Below are 11,619 nucleotides of genomic sequence, written 5' to 3'. Positions count from 1 at the left end.
TTGTTACTGTTCATCTCATTATACTCTAATGATAATTTTTATTTCTATCAAAGAAGAAACTATTTATTTTATTGCACTCGTCCACGATCTGTTATATTTTATTTGATGAAAGTACATAATTACAAATATTAAGATTTTTGTGGAATGTTGATGTTGGGATAAATGTTTGTGTGTCTATGATTTGAGGATCCAGGTGTCGGTGGTACTATACTAGTTGTAGTGTGGTTGTCTTTTTCCTCTGTTTAAGCCTTTCCTTTTCTCTCTATTCATTTACAGCTATACACATATTCATTCATACATAGAGACACTGTCACTCAATTGACAAAACCAAACGCTTGGGAGAGAGAAAGGGAGAGGGAGTTATCCATTGTTTTCATCACCTTTTTCTGTGCTCCCACTTAATTCTCGATCTGGTTTCTCTCTTTTTATCATTTTGTTGGGATTTGCTCAACTGGGGTGTTTGCTTTTGTCTCTGGGAAGCTACAAAGTTGGGAGATTTGGTGTGATTTGGCTTCATTGCCTGAAAATTCATCTGGGGTTTTCAGATTCTCTTTGATCCGTTTGTTTTCAGTGGAAGTGGTGCAAAAGATTGTTTTTTTAGGTGAGTTTGGTGTGGATGTGTGGTTTATAGTACTTGGTGTTTGTTTCTGCAATGGATATGGATATCTGTTGTTCACTGTTGATCATGCGAGAATCTTAAGGAAAAATGACTTTTTTTTTTGTTCTTTTTCGTTGTCTGTGATGAGGAAAGTGCTTTGTTTTCTCAGCCATGTACATAAAGAGATTTCATTGTTTAGAATCTGACCCTTCCGTTTTTTTTTTCATCTTGCACCCAGCCTTTTCTCATCCACCAAACAAAATTTGATGTTACAGGTTCTTTTGTCTCCTATTTGCAAACTGCTCAGAATGCTTGATAAAAACTAGATTTTGTTTGGTGATTATAATATCAATTTGTGACAAAAAGTGTTTTATTTTCGTTTTGCCAACTGTTGAGAACGCGTTCCATAAACTAAGTTTTGTTTTTGTGATTATGACTTCAATTTGTGATAGAAGAAGTTCTATAGCTTTTTTTATCAACTTTCATCCGTTGAGAATGCTTGTTAAAAACTAGAATTTATTTTTGTGATTATAGGCTTAATTTCTTAAGAAAACAAAGGGAGCTGTTTCAGAAGAGGTGAATCTTCCAAATCGATCTTCTCAGGTATCTGAAAGTGTTGAATTGATGAGTGTGGCTTGAAATACTACCCTTTGGTCCCTTATTTTCATTTGAGAAGTGTTGTATAGAGGGAACTATGGAGTCTGAAGGCGAAGCTGGGGTGAGTATATATATACGAAGTTTTCTGTTTGATTTCCTCCAATATTTTGTGATTCTGTTGATGATGTTTTTTTTATGACATTTCAATTGTTCAGGCAAAGCCAGTGACAGCATTGAGTGCCCAAGTGTGTCAGATATGTGGTGATGGTGTTGGGAAGAATGTGGATGGTGAACCATTCATTGCGTGCGATGTTTGTGCTTTCCCTGTATGCAGACCTTGCTATGAGTATGAAAGGAAGGATGGGAATCAGTCTTGTCCCCAGTGCAAAACCCGGTACAAGAGGCACAAAGGTAAATGAAGCTAGTTGACCCTTTTGCTTCAAGAACATTTATTCAATCAACTTCTGAATTAGACCTTTTATAGCTGTTACAAACCGGCTAAATTGGAGTAGACTAAGCATGTAACCATAGTAAACTCTAGGAGGGTATTTCCATTTTCATCAAGCCAAATCTGCTGAGTGAATAGATAGTTTATAGGATTTTACATGTTACGTTGTTAACTTTTCCATATGTTGTGAATACTCAGTAATTGGCTTTGATTATCTTTGTGTGTGATGTCTAGATAGAGAACTTTGTTTTCCCTTCCCTTTGATTTTGTAGTTGCAAGGTATGTATTATTCTTGCACACTACTTGTTCTTTTTATACTTTTACACCTTCTGTTTTGATCTTTAATCTTCGGCCATATTTAAAGAACTTATATTTTCTGGTTGTTTGTATTGATCATACTACTTGTTTGAATGATTCCAGGAAGTCCTGCAATTCTTGGAGACACGGAAGAGGATGGTGCTGCCACTGATGGTGCCAGTGACTTTAATTACGATTCAGACACTCAAAACCAAAAGCAGAAGATTTCAGAGCGCATGTTAAGCTGGCAATTGACTTATGCACGGGGAGAGGAGGTTGGTGCTCCAAGTTATGATAAGGAAGTTTCTCACAACCATATTCCTCTGTTGACCAGTGGACAAGAGGTCTTTCACTTAGCTTTTGACATTTTAGTTTTCTCGACCTTCTACTTTCAATTTCGAGTTCAGATTCTCTACTGGATCTTTTGGTGCTGTCTACAAAATACACCTATATTGATGCCTTAATTTTTCCTTTCAAATATATTTTAAAACATCAAGATTGGTGTTCATCAATGTATTTTGAAGGCACAACAATATAGAAAAACCAGCAGAGAATTCAAATTCTTCAATTTCAGGAGTCAGAATGAAAATTGGTGTATCTTTGATTGCAGGTATCTGGAGAGTTGTCTGCAGCCTCACCTGAGAGGCTCTCAATGGCATCTCCTGCAGTTGGTGGAGGAAAACGTGTCCATAATATTCCATATTCATCTGATATTAATCAATCTCGTATCTTTCTCACCCCTTCTCACTATGCACATTCTCATCTATGATTTATCAAATTAGATTGCTACTTTTCTTTATCTAGCAAACTGATTGTCATTTGAGGTACTTGAATGTATTCTTGTGCAGCTAATGTCCGGGCCGGGGATCCAGGTTTGGGTAATGTTGCATGGAAGGAAAGAGTTGATGGCTGGAAGATGAAGCAAGAGAAGAATGTAGTTCCGATGAGCACCGGCCAAGCTGCTTCTGAGAGAGGAGCTGGAGATATTGATGCTACTACTGATGTGCTTGTGGATGATTCCTTGTTGTGAGTAATTAAGATATCTATTTTGTAGCAGTCATTACTGTTTGATAATTAACACTGTTGTGAAATACTATGTATGAAGTATTTTTTTTTATAAGTATCATGTGTGAGTGTAGTCTTCTTCAAATGCAGGAACGATGAAGCTCGACAGCCTCTTTCTAGGAAGGTTTCAATCCCTTCGTCTAGGATAAATCCGTATCGTATGGTCATTATGCTGCGGCTGGTTATCCTTTGCATTTTCTTGCATTATCGGATAACGAATCCGGTGCCGAATGCATATCCATTGTGGTTGGTATCAGTTATATGTGAGATTTGGTTTGCCATATCTTGGATATTGGATCAATTCCCCAAGTGGCTTCCTGTCAACCGTGAAACATATCTTGATAGGCTTGCATTGAGGTAACTCTTGAACTTGACCGTGCTTCTGAACCAGAAATTGTGGGATACGGCATGCTGTTTTTCTTGTTCAACCTCTATTCTCTTAATACCAAATTCATATTATGAGTTGCAGGTATGATAGGGAAGGAGAGCCTTCACAACTAGCTGCTGTTGACATTTTTGTCAGTACTGTTGATCCATTAAAAGAACCTCCTCTTGTGACTGCCAATACTGTGCTTTCTATTCTGGCTGTTGACTACCCTGTGGATAAGGTCTCCTGCTATGTGTCTGATGATGGTGCTGCTATGTTGACATTTGAAGCCCTTGCCGAGACATCCGAATTCGCGAGGAAATGGGTTCCCTTTTCCAAGAAGTATAGCATCGAACCCCGTGCACCCGAGTGGTACTTTGCACAGAAGATTGACTACTTGAAAGATAAGGTTCATCCATCATTTGTCAAGGATCGTAGAGCAATGAAGGTAAGAAGATATTGACATACAAGTGCATTACTCTGCTGTTTGATATGCATTTGGGCTATTTGCATGAGTTTTGTATTTCACATTGGTATCTTTTAATTTTACCTTTCATTTATGTTTCACAGAGAGAATATGAGGAATTTAAAGTTCGTATCAATGGACTTGTTGCAAAGGCACAGAAAATTCCCGAAGAAGGATGGGTGATGCAAGATGGTACACCATGGCCTGGAAATAACACCAGAGACCATCCAGGAATGATCCAGGTTGGTTGAATACTTTTGATGATGACATTTTAGAAGCTGTTCATCTATAATCGTTGGAGTCATTTATCGATGTTTTACTTAATACACACGTAATTTTCTAAATTTCTATTACTAATTACATTTGAGCAAGTCTTACGCTGTGAAGATGTTGTTAAGTCTTGGTTGCAGTGTTGCATAATTGCTAGAATGTCATTCACCAAGATAATATCACATTTTATATCTGCAGGTTTTCTTGGGCCAAAGTGGAGGACTTGACACTGAGGGCAATGAACTTCCCCGTTTAGTCTATGTGTCTCGTGAAAAGCGCCCAGGTTTCCAGCATCACAAGAAAGCTGGTGCCATGAATGCACTTGTGAGCACCATTTTACAGTATAAAATGTGAAAGATAACTTTTCTACATATATAAATAGTCATCTCACTGGTGGTGATTTGTATAACTTGCAGGTAAGAGTATCTGCAGTTCTTACCAATGGACCTTTCTTATTGAATCTTGATTGTGATCACTACATAAACAACAGCAAGGCCTTGAGGGAAGCTATGTGCTTTATGATGGATCCCAACCTCGGTAAACATGTATGCTATGTCCAGTTTCCACAGAGGTTTGATGGTATTGATAGAAACGATCGTTATGCCAATCGTAATACAGTGTTCTTTGATGTAAGTACCTCATGCCATGTTCATCTGATTTGTGTTGATTTCTGCTACTTTTTTTTTATTCTCGTGGACTATATGAGATTTAATCTCTTTGTTATACTTTTTTGTTCCCGAACAGATAAACCTGAGAGGCTTGGATGGCATTCAGGGTCCTGTTTATGTTGGTACTGGATGTGTCTTCAATAGGACAGCTTTGTATGGTTATGAACCTCCTCTTAAACCCAAGCATAAAAAGCCTGGGTTGTTATCATCACTTTGTGGTGGAAATCGGAAGAAGAGTTCAAAATCTAGTAAGAAAGGATCAGACAAGAAAAAATCTAGCAAGAATGTTGACCCAACTGTACCTATTTTCAGTCTAGAGGATATAGAAGAAGGAGTAGAAGGTAGAAACTCTTGAAGTTGCATTTACTTCATGAAATGTGTGCAATTTTCATACTCTTTTAAAACAACTCTTCCTATTAATCAGACCTTTACTTCTGACTCATGTTTTCAGGTACTGGATTTGATGATGAGAAATCACTACTTATGTCACAAATGAGCCTTGAGAAAAGGTTTGGTCAGTCTGCAGTTTTTGTAGCCTCCACTCTTATGGAGAATGGTGGTGTTCCTCAGTCTGCTACTCCAGAAACTCTGCTTAAGGAGGCTATTCATGTTATCAGCTGTGGTTATGAGGATAAATCAGAATGGGGATCGGAGGTTGGTCTCAATGTTCTCTGATTTTCAACTTTCTTTTGTTCCTAAGTTGCACTCTGATCTTATCAACTTAGCACACTATTTCTAACAAATGAACTATAAACTAGGGTTAAACATATAGTTATCTTGAAAGATCATTCACTGTTTGTGTTCTGTTCCACAGATAGGATGGATCTATGGTTCTGTCACAGAAGATATTCTCACCGGATTCAAGATGCATGCCCGTGGTTGGCGGTCAATCTACTGCATGCCTAAGCGGCCGGCGTTTAAAGGTTCGGCTCCCATCAATCTTTCCGACCGTCTAAACCAAGTGCTTCGATGGGCTTTAGGTTCTGTGGAAATTCTCTTCAGCAGACATTGTCCCATCTGGTATGGTTATGGTGGAAGGCTAAAGTGGCTTGAAAGGTTTGCTTATGTGAACACCACAATCTATCCAGTCACAGCCATTCCCCTTCTCATTTATTGTATCTTGCCTGCTGTCTGTCTCCTCACCAACAAGTTCATCATTCCTCAGGTTTGTAATTTCTTCATACAACTTAGAATTGAACAAATCATTTGTCGTGTGTGATGAATAAACCATGATGTTGTACACAAAAATAATGATGTTTTGTGGTTCATGGAAGAATGACAAGACAATTTAGGATGTGTTGACACACTTCCATTTAGGACTTTGAGAATGATTAGCCAAATTAATGATGAAGAACATCCATAGATGGTTTCACATTTGACTCTTGATGATTTATCATTGTTTTGGTTACTTCATCTGAAATGGAACATGCATGTTTTTGGATTTGAATTCTCTGCTAGGTTTTTCTGTACCTCTGTTGAACTTTCAAAATACACCGATATGTTAGAAAGATTCTTAAATACCAACATCAATGTATTGTTGATAGTCAATAGAGGACAACTAAAAAACTCAGTAGAAAGTTTGGACTCAAAATGCATTTGGCAAAGCACACCATCATGCACCATTGTAATACTCTAACTCAACTTATTGCTGTGCTTGCAGATCAGTAACCTTGCAAGCATATGGTTCATCTCTCTCTTTCTTTCCATCTTTGCCACCGGAATCCTGGAGATGCGGTGGAGCGGCGTAGGAATCGACGAGTGGTGGAGGAACGAACAGTTCTGGGTGATCGGCGGCGTGTCGGCGCATCTCTTCGCTGTCTTCCAGGGCCTTCTGAAAGTGCTTGCCGGAATTGACACCAACTTCACTGTGACCTCCAAGGCCTCAGATGAAGATGGAGATTTTGCTGAGCTCTACTTGTTCAAATGGACCACCCTTCTGATCCCTCCCACAACCCTTCTCATAATAAACATGGTAGGAGTTGTTGCTGGTATCTCCTACGCCATCAACAGTGGGTACCAATCTTGGGGACCCCTCTTTGGGAAGCTTTTCTTTGCATTCTGGGTCATCATCCATCTCTACCCTTTCCTCAAAGGTCTCATGGGGCGCCAGAACAGAACACCAACCATTGTGGTGGTGTGGTCCATTCTTCTTGCATCCATTTTCTCTCTGTTGTGGGTCAGAATTGATCCTTTCACCACAAGGGTCACTGGCCCTGATGTTGAAGAGTGTGGTATTAACTGCTAGACCAAAAAAGACAAGTATGCCTCTGTGTTGTGTTCTGGGTTTTGTAATTATAGCTATTGTTTGTAGTAACCATTTATGTTTGTTCTGTCTTTTATGTTATGTGCAGTTCATAGAAGAAGATACATAAGAAAACAGCATAGTATTAGATCTTCAACTTTGTGGCATTGTTTTGTTTCTCAAACGTGCCTTCCAGTTTTGTCTGTATACACATCTTTCTCAAATCAGTGTTTTTGTGATCAGAAACTCACTACTTGGCTATTCTAATAATTCTGATAATTCGTATAATATATATACTAATGTAAATACAGACATAATGTAACAGTGTACTTATTGTTAAAATATTTTTGTTATTGTAATTGTTTAATTTCAGTTAATTTGATTTATAAACAATAAAATGAGTTATTAAAGATATTTGAAAATAATGAATAATTCATAAAATTATCAGAAAATATTTAATTGTTTTAGTTACAAAATTATAAGCACATAAAATAGAAATGTAAATATAGGTTAAAATTTTTAAAATAATACAAGTAGGTAAATTATAAAAGAAAAAAATCTGAATAAAAATACGAAACAAAACAAACAATAATCAAAATATAAATAGTGTTTAATAAAAAATTTAGTTTAAATTTAAAAGATAATAAGCTACAAGATATTACCAAATAAATATATGATTCAGTAAAATTTTAATTTTAATTTAAAAAATGAAAATCAGTTGAATAAGTGAATAAGATATAGATGAATCCGAAAAAGTATAAAAAAAAGTGAATAATAAACCTTAAAAGAATAGTTTTTAAAAAGGTTAAATATAATTTTGATTTTCAAACTTAGTGAAAATTAAAATTAGTTTTTTTTTTCAAAATTTTAAATTAATTTAGTTTTCTATATGTATCAATTTAATCTTTTAAATTATTTCTATAAAATTTATTTGATATCACGTTTTTAAATTAATATTAAAATAAATATGTGTCAAATTATATAAATAAATTAAAATATTACAATAAAATATATTTAAAATATTAAATAAATTTAATAAAATTTAGTTAAAAATATTAATCCATATATTTACAAAATTAAAAAATTAAATTAATTAAAATTTTAGAAAAAAACAAATTTTAATTTTTACTCGAAGATCATATTTAATCGTAATAAATAAAATATTGATGTTTTCTTTAGAATAGATAAAACAAATTAAGCTCTGAATGGATAAACGGATAGATATATGCGATCTTCGAGAAGCATTGATCACGAGGCAGAGGAACATCTTCACGTGAATGGACACGTGTCCTTTGTGATTTCATGCATGACATGCGCGTCTTCCACGTGTCCTTGGAGTGCGTGATGTTAAGCCAATGGATACAGTGTAATTCTGATCATGAAAACCGTCTTAAACGGTAACACGTCATCTTTACACGTGGCAGAAGATGCGAGTAGGAGGTGGCAGTCCACAGTAAGAGCTGAACGCGTGGCACCACAGAATCATGATCGCATATTTTCACTCTTCCTTCTTCCTTATTTATATGAATGAAAGAACCATGAAAATTGAAACTGAAAAAAAAAAAAGGTTATAACTTGAAGAAGAAGAAGACATTCATAAATTTGAAGGGAAGAACACGAAAATGGCTTCCACAATTCAGGAACCAATTCTCTCAAGGATTGATCGTTTGGATAATTTGGTAAGTTTCTAGTGAATTTATTTTGCTTATTTAGCTTAATATAGTTTAATTAATTAATTAATTAGGTTATACAATTTTTCTTTGAAAACTATAACCAATATTTTTAAATCGTTGTAATTTAAGTTCTTCATATTTTAATTGTATTATCAATTACCTTTTTCTACTATTTTAAACATGATTTTAGATTATTATTAGAGTAGTAATCATGATTTAATAAAAATAAATTATGTTTTTTGTAAGATTTTTGTATCGGAGTAAAATTTTTAAGAGGTTTTTTAAAGGAAAATTTTTTTATGTTCTAAAAATAAAAGAAAAGAAAAACACTTTCAGTTGAGGCAATTGGAGGAAATTAGAGGGTGCAATCGATCACCAAAGAGCTCGTGTGCATCCACACCAACAAGCGGAAGTGATGGACGCGTGTCGTCCGTCGATTTCTCCCCGAGGAGCTTGGAGAAGCAGTGCCGTCCGATGGAGAGCGTGATGATGGAGACGGAAGCGAAAGGAACGGTGATAGAGAGGCTGAATCTGGTGGAGGATCGACTGCTGAAGGTATCTCCACCGTCTGATCTGGGTGTAATAATGATGAAGATGTAGCAGATTATTATAGTTGTAACCTAATTATAGGGTTTAAAGTGTTGTGTGAAAGCTTTGTTTGCAGGTGGAGGAAGAGTGGTTAACAAAGAGGAGTGCAATGAGTAAAAGCCCAAAGAGCCCAAAGATAGGTTTCAAACAGCTTGTGAAGAAATGTGTGAGAAGAAGACACAACAATAAAGAACAAACAAATTAATATATTATAAAGATTTGTGCCAATGTTTTTCAATTTTAATGTACATTTATTGTTCCTTTTGTGAAATGCAAAGTCAAACTAGTTTTTATTTTTCTATTTCCACTTTCCATTTTATTCTTTACTACATCATCACTAAATTTATAATTTTTTTTATATTAGATTTATGCTTAAAATTAAAATATTTCAGAAAAAAACAAACAAAAGGGTCTACGTTATTCTTCTTCTATGCCAATTTAGCAAAGTTACTTGTAAAAGAAAAGGAAGGGATAAATCGTAAAGGTAATTATTTTCTACGAAAACGTTAACATATTAGCACTAATCATTATATATATAAAAAAGTTACTTTTTTTCTTTAATCATTAATTTAATTATTATTTGACGAATTACAATATCTCGTGTTCCACAAAATTGCAAAAGCTCTTTCTCAAACAGCGGAAGATTGAGCAGAGTGTGGAAATTTCTCTTTTTTGTCTCTTTTAATTGCTTTAGGTTAAAGTAAAGGTAGAATTCATTCATTAGTGTGAAAGTTCCGTTTTTTTTTAGGGTTTGAGAATGAGGAGAAGATGTGAAGCACATTTTTTTAACTTCTAAGATTAGAAAAAAAAAATTCATCACAGGACAATAAAATACGAACGAAAATAACTAACATTACGTTTAGAAATTAAGTTAATACTATTTAATTTCATTAATATCAATTAAAATAAGTTTTCGTTCGTTTGAAATGGAAATTAAAAAAAAAAAGCAAAATTCCTTGCAAATTGTGGGCTTATTCAATAGCCCATTTGCACTTGCATTCCTACACTTCCAATAATCTCTCGTGTAACTTCAAAACCAATTTTTTTTCATATTTATTTATGGTAAAAGTTAAGAGTTATTATCTCTTTTACCGCATCTGCATCCTAAAACCATACACCCTTATCCTGCACCCCAATAAAGCACTAAGAATCAGATTCCATGCACTCCCAGAAGAATCTTTGACCTAGGTGTTGTACTGCGTGTCTCTTCTCCCACCCACACCGCCTCCACACACTCTTCATCCTTCTTCTCCCATATTTTGTTCTTCTCTCATTCTCCCACAGAGCTTTTGTAGGCTCCTTTTCTCCTTTTTGCTTTTTTTTGCACAACTCCGTAGGCCCCATCTTTCGCTCTTCTCCGTTTTGACTTTTTTTTTCTTTACCGAAACGGATTGTGAAATCCGTTTCGCAGAAAGCTGAAACGGAATACAGAATCCGTTTCTTTTTTATTTTCACTGCAACGGATTCTGGAATCCATCTCGGAGGAGGTTGAAACGGAACCTGGAATCCGTTTTGGTGTTTTTTTTTGCTTTTTCACCGAAACGAATGAGGTATTGGGTGTGAGAGAGATTGAGGGTAGGGGAGCCATCTGCGACACACGAGATTTCAAAACCAGGACTCCCATAGTAAGGTTGTTGCGTTCCTTGGATGTATAAGGGAAAACTTATAGATTGGTTGCTGTTGGGGTAGGTTTTGGGTGCACATGCAGTGAATTTAGGGTCGACTTGAGAGGAAGTGATTTGGGCAAGGAGGTAGAAGATGATGATGTAGGAATTGGTGATGCGAAAATAGAGGGTTTTCAGGATAAAAAATTGGGTGTTTGGGTTCATCATCTTTGAAGGGATTTTTTTTGTTTGTAGGTGAGGATGAAGGAAATATGAACAAGGAGGAAAAGGAGTGTACATTCTCTCCCCGTTAACTTTTAATTAATAATCTCAACAAACAAAAGATATTTCTTAATTAATTAGAAACGGTGCCTTCCAACATGCAAGTCGTACAAGTTGACAAAATTATTCTGAAACAACGGTGTTTTTAGCTATTCAAAATTGGTTGTCACATATAATATTCAGGTTGAGAGCATCTTTGGTTTCAAAAAAGAGAATTTTTTTTTATGAAACGGATTACAGAATCATCACATTTTTATGAAATGGAATTCGTATTTCGTTTCACAAATATTTAAAATTTTTCGTGAAACGGATTACGAATTCCGTTTTAGAAAAATGTGAAACGGATTCTGTAATCCGTTTCACAAAAAAAAATGAAAATTTTGTAAAACGGATTACAGAATCCGTTTCACATTTGTCTGAAACGGAATTCGTATTCCGTTTCACAAATATTTCA

General features: G+C 35.4%; 2 protein-coding genes across 5 annotated transcripts; both read left to right on the top strand.

Moving 5' to 3' along the window:
• The first annotated feature begins 273 nt into the window (after positions 1–273).
• LOC114170109 (cellulose synthase A catalytic subunit 3 [UDP-forming]-like) lies at positions 274–7,264 on the top strand. Its single transcript, XM_028055597.2, has 15 exons — positions 274–601; positions 1,133–1,316; positions 1,411–1,606; positions 2,064–2,284; positions 2,551–2,665; positions 2,789–2,966; positions 3,096–3,362; positions 3,475–3,820; positions 3,943–4,080; positions 4,307–4,432; positions 4,525–4,737; positions 4,853–5,117; positions 5,228–5,430; positions 5,591–5,941; positions 6,437–7,264. The coding sequence occupies exons 2-15, from the start codon at positions 1,293–1,295 to the stop codon at positions 7,019–7,021; spliced, it is 3,228 nt and encodes a 1,075-aa protein (XP_027911398.1). The 5' UTR covers positions 274–601; positions 1,133–1,292; the 3' UTR covers positions 7,022–7,264.
• A 1,274-nt stretch (positions 7,265–8,538) lies between these two features.
• LOC114170599 (uncharacterized) lies at positions 8,539–9,580 on the top strand. Of its 4 annotated transcripts, none has more exons than XM_028056109.2 (3): positions 8,539–8,697; positions 9,028–9,246; positions 9,356–9,580. In XM_028056109.2, the coding sequence occupies exons 1-3, from the start codon at positions 8,641–8,643 to the stop codon at positions 9,482–9,484; spliced, it is 405 nt and encodes a 134-aa protein (XP_027911910.1). In that variant the 5' UTR covers positions 8,539–8,640; the 3' UTR covers positions 9,485–9,580. The 4 variants fall into 4 exon arrangements, with proteins under 4 accessions (XP_027911910.1, XP_027911909.1, XP_027911913.1 ...); XM_028056108.2 differs by having other exon boundaries at positions 9,344–9,580; XM_028056112.2 differs by having other exon boundaries at positions 9,331–9,580.
• The last annotated feature ends 2,039 nt before the right edge of the window (positions 9,581–11,619 follow it).

The sequence above is a fragment of the Vigna unguiculata genome, chromosome 11 (genome assembly GCF_037176805.1).
Source record: "Vigna unguiculata cultivar grain cowpea cultivar isolate G323 ecotype 2 chromosome 11, ASM3717680v1, whole genome shotgun sequence".
In the NCBI taxonomy this organism is placed as follows: Eukaryota; Viridiplantae; Streptophyta; class Magnoliopsida; order Fabales; family Fabaceae; genus Vigna; species Vigna unguiculata.
Note: the sequence above shows the minus strand (reverse complement) of the source record. Positions and strands in the feature narration are given on the sequence as shown.

Coding starts and splice junctions, on each gene's coding strand:
- LOC114170109 (XM_028055597.2), top strand. CDS start 1,293: ATGGAGTCTGAAGGCGAAGCTGGG. Junction 3,363..3,474: donor CTTGATAGGCTTGCATTGAG/GTAACTCTTGAA, acceptor TATGAGTTGCAG/GTATGATAGGGAAGGAGAGC. Junction 4,738..4,852: donor GTAATACAGTGTTCTTTGAT/GTAAGTACCTCA, acceptor GTTCCCGAACAG/ATAAACCTGAGAGGCTTGGA.
- LOC114170599 (XM_028056108.2), top strand. CDS start 8,641: ATGGCTTCCACAATTCAGGAACCAATTCTCTCAAGGATTGATCGTTTG. Junction 8,698..9,027: donor TTGATCGTTTGGATAATTTG/GTAAGTTTCTAG, acceptor AAACACTTTCAG/TTGAGGCAATTGGAGGAAAT. Junction 9,247..9,343: donor TGGAGGATCGACTGCTGAAG/GTATCTCCACCG, acceptor GTTGTGTGAAAG/CTTTGTTTGCAGGTGGAGGA.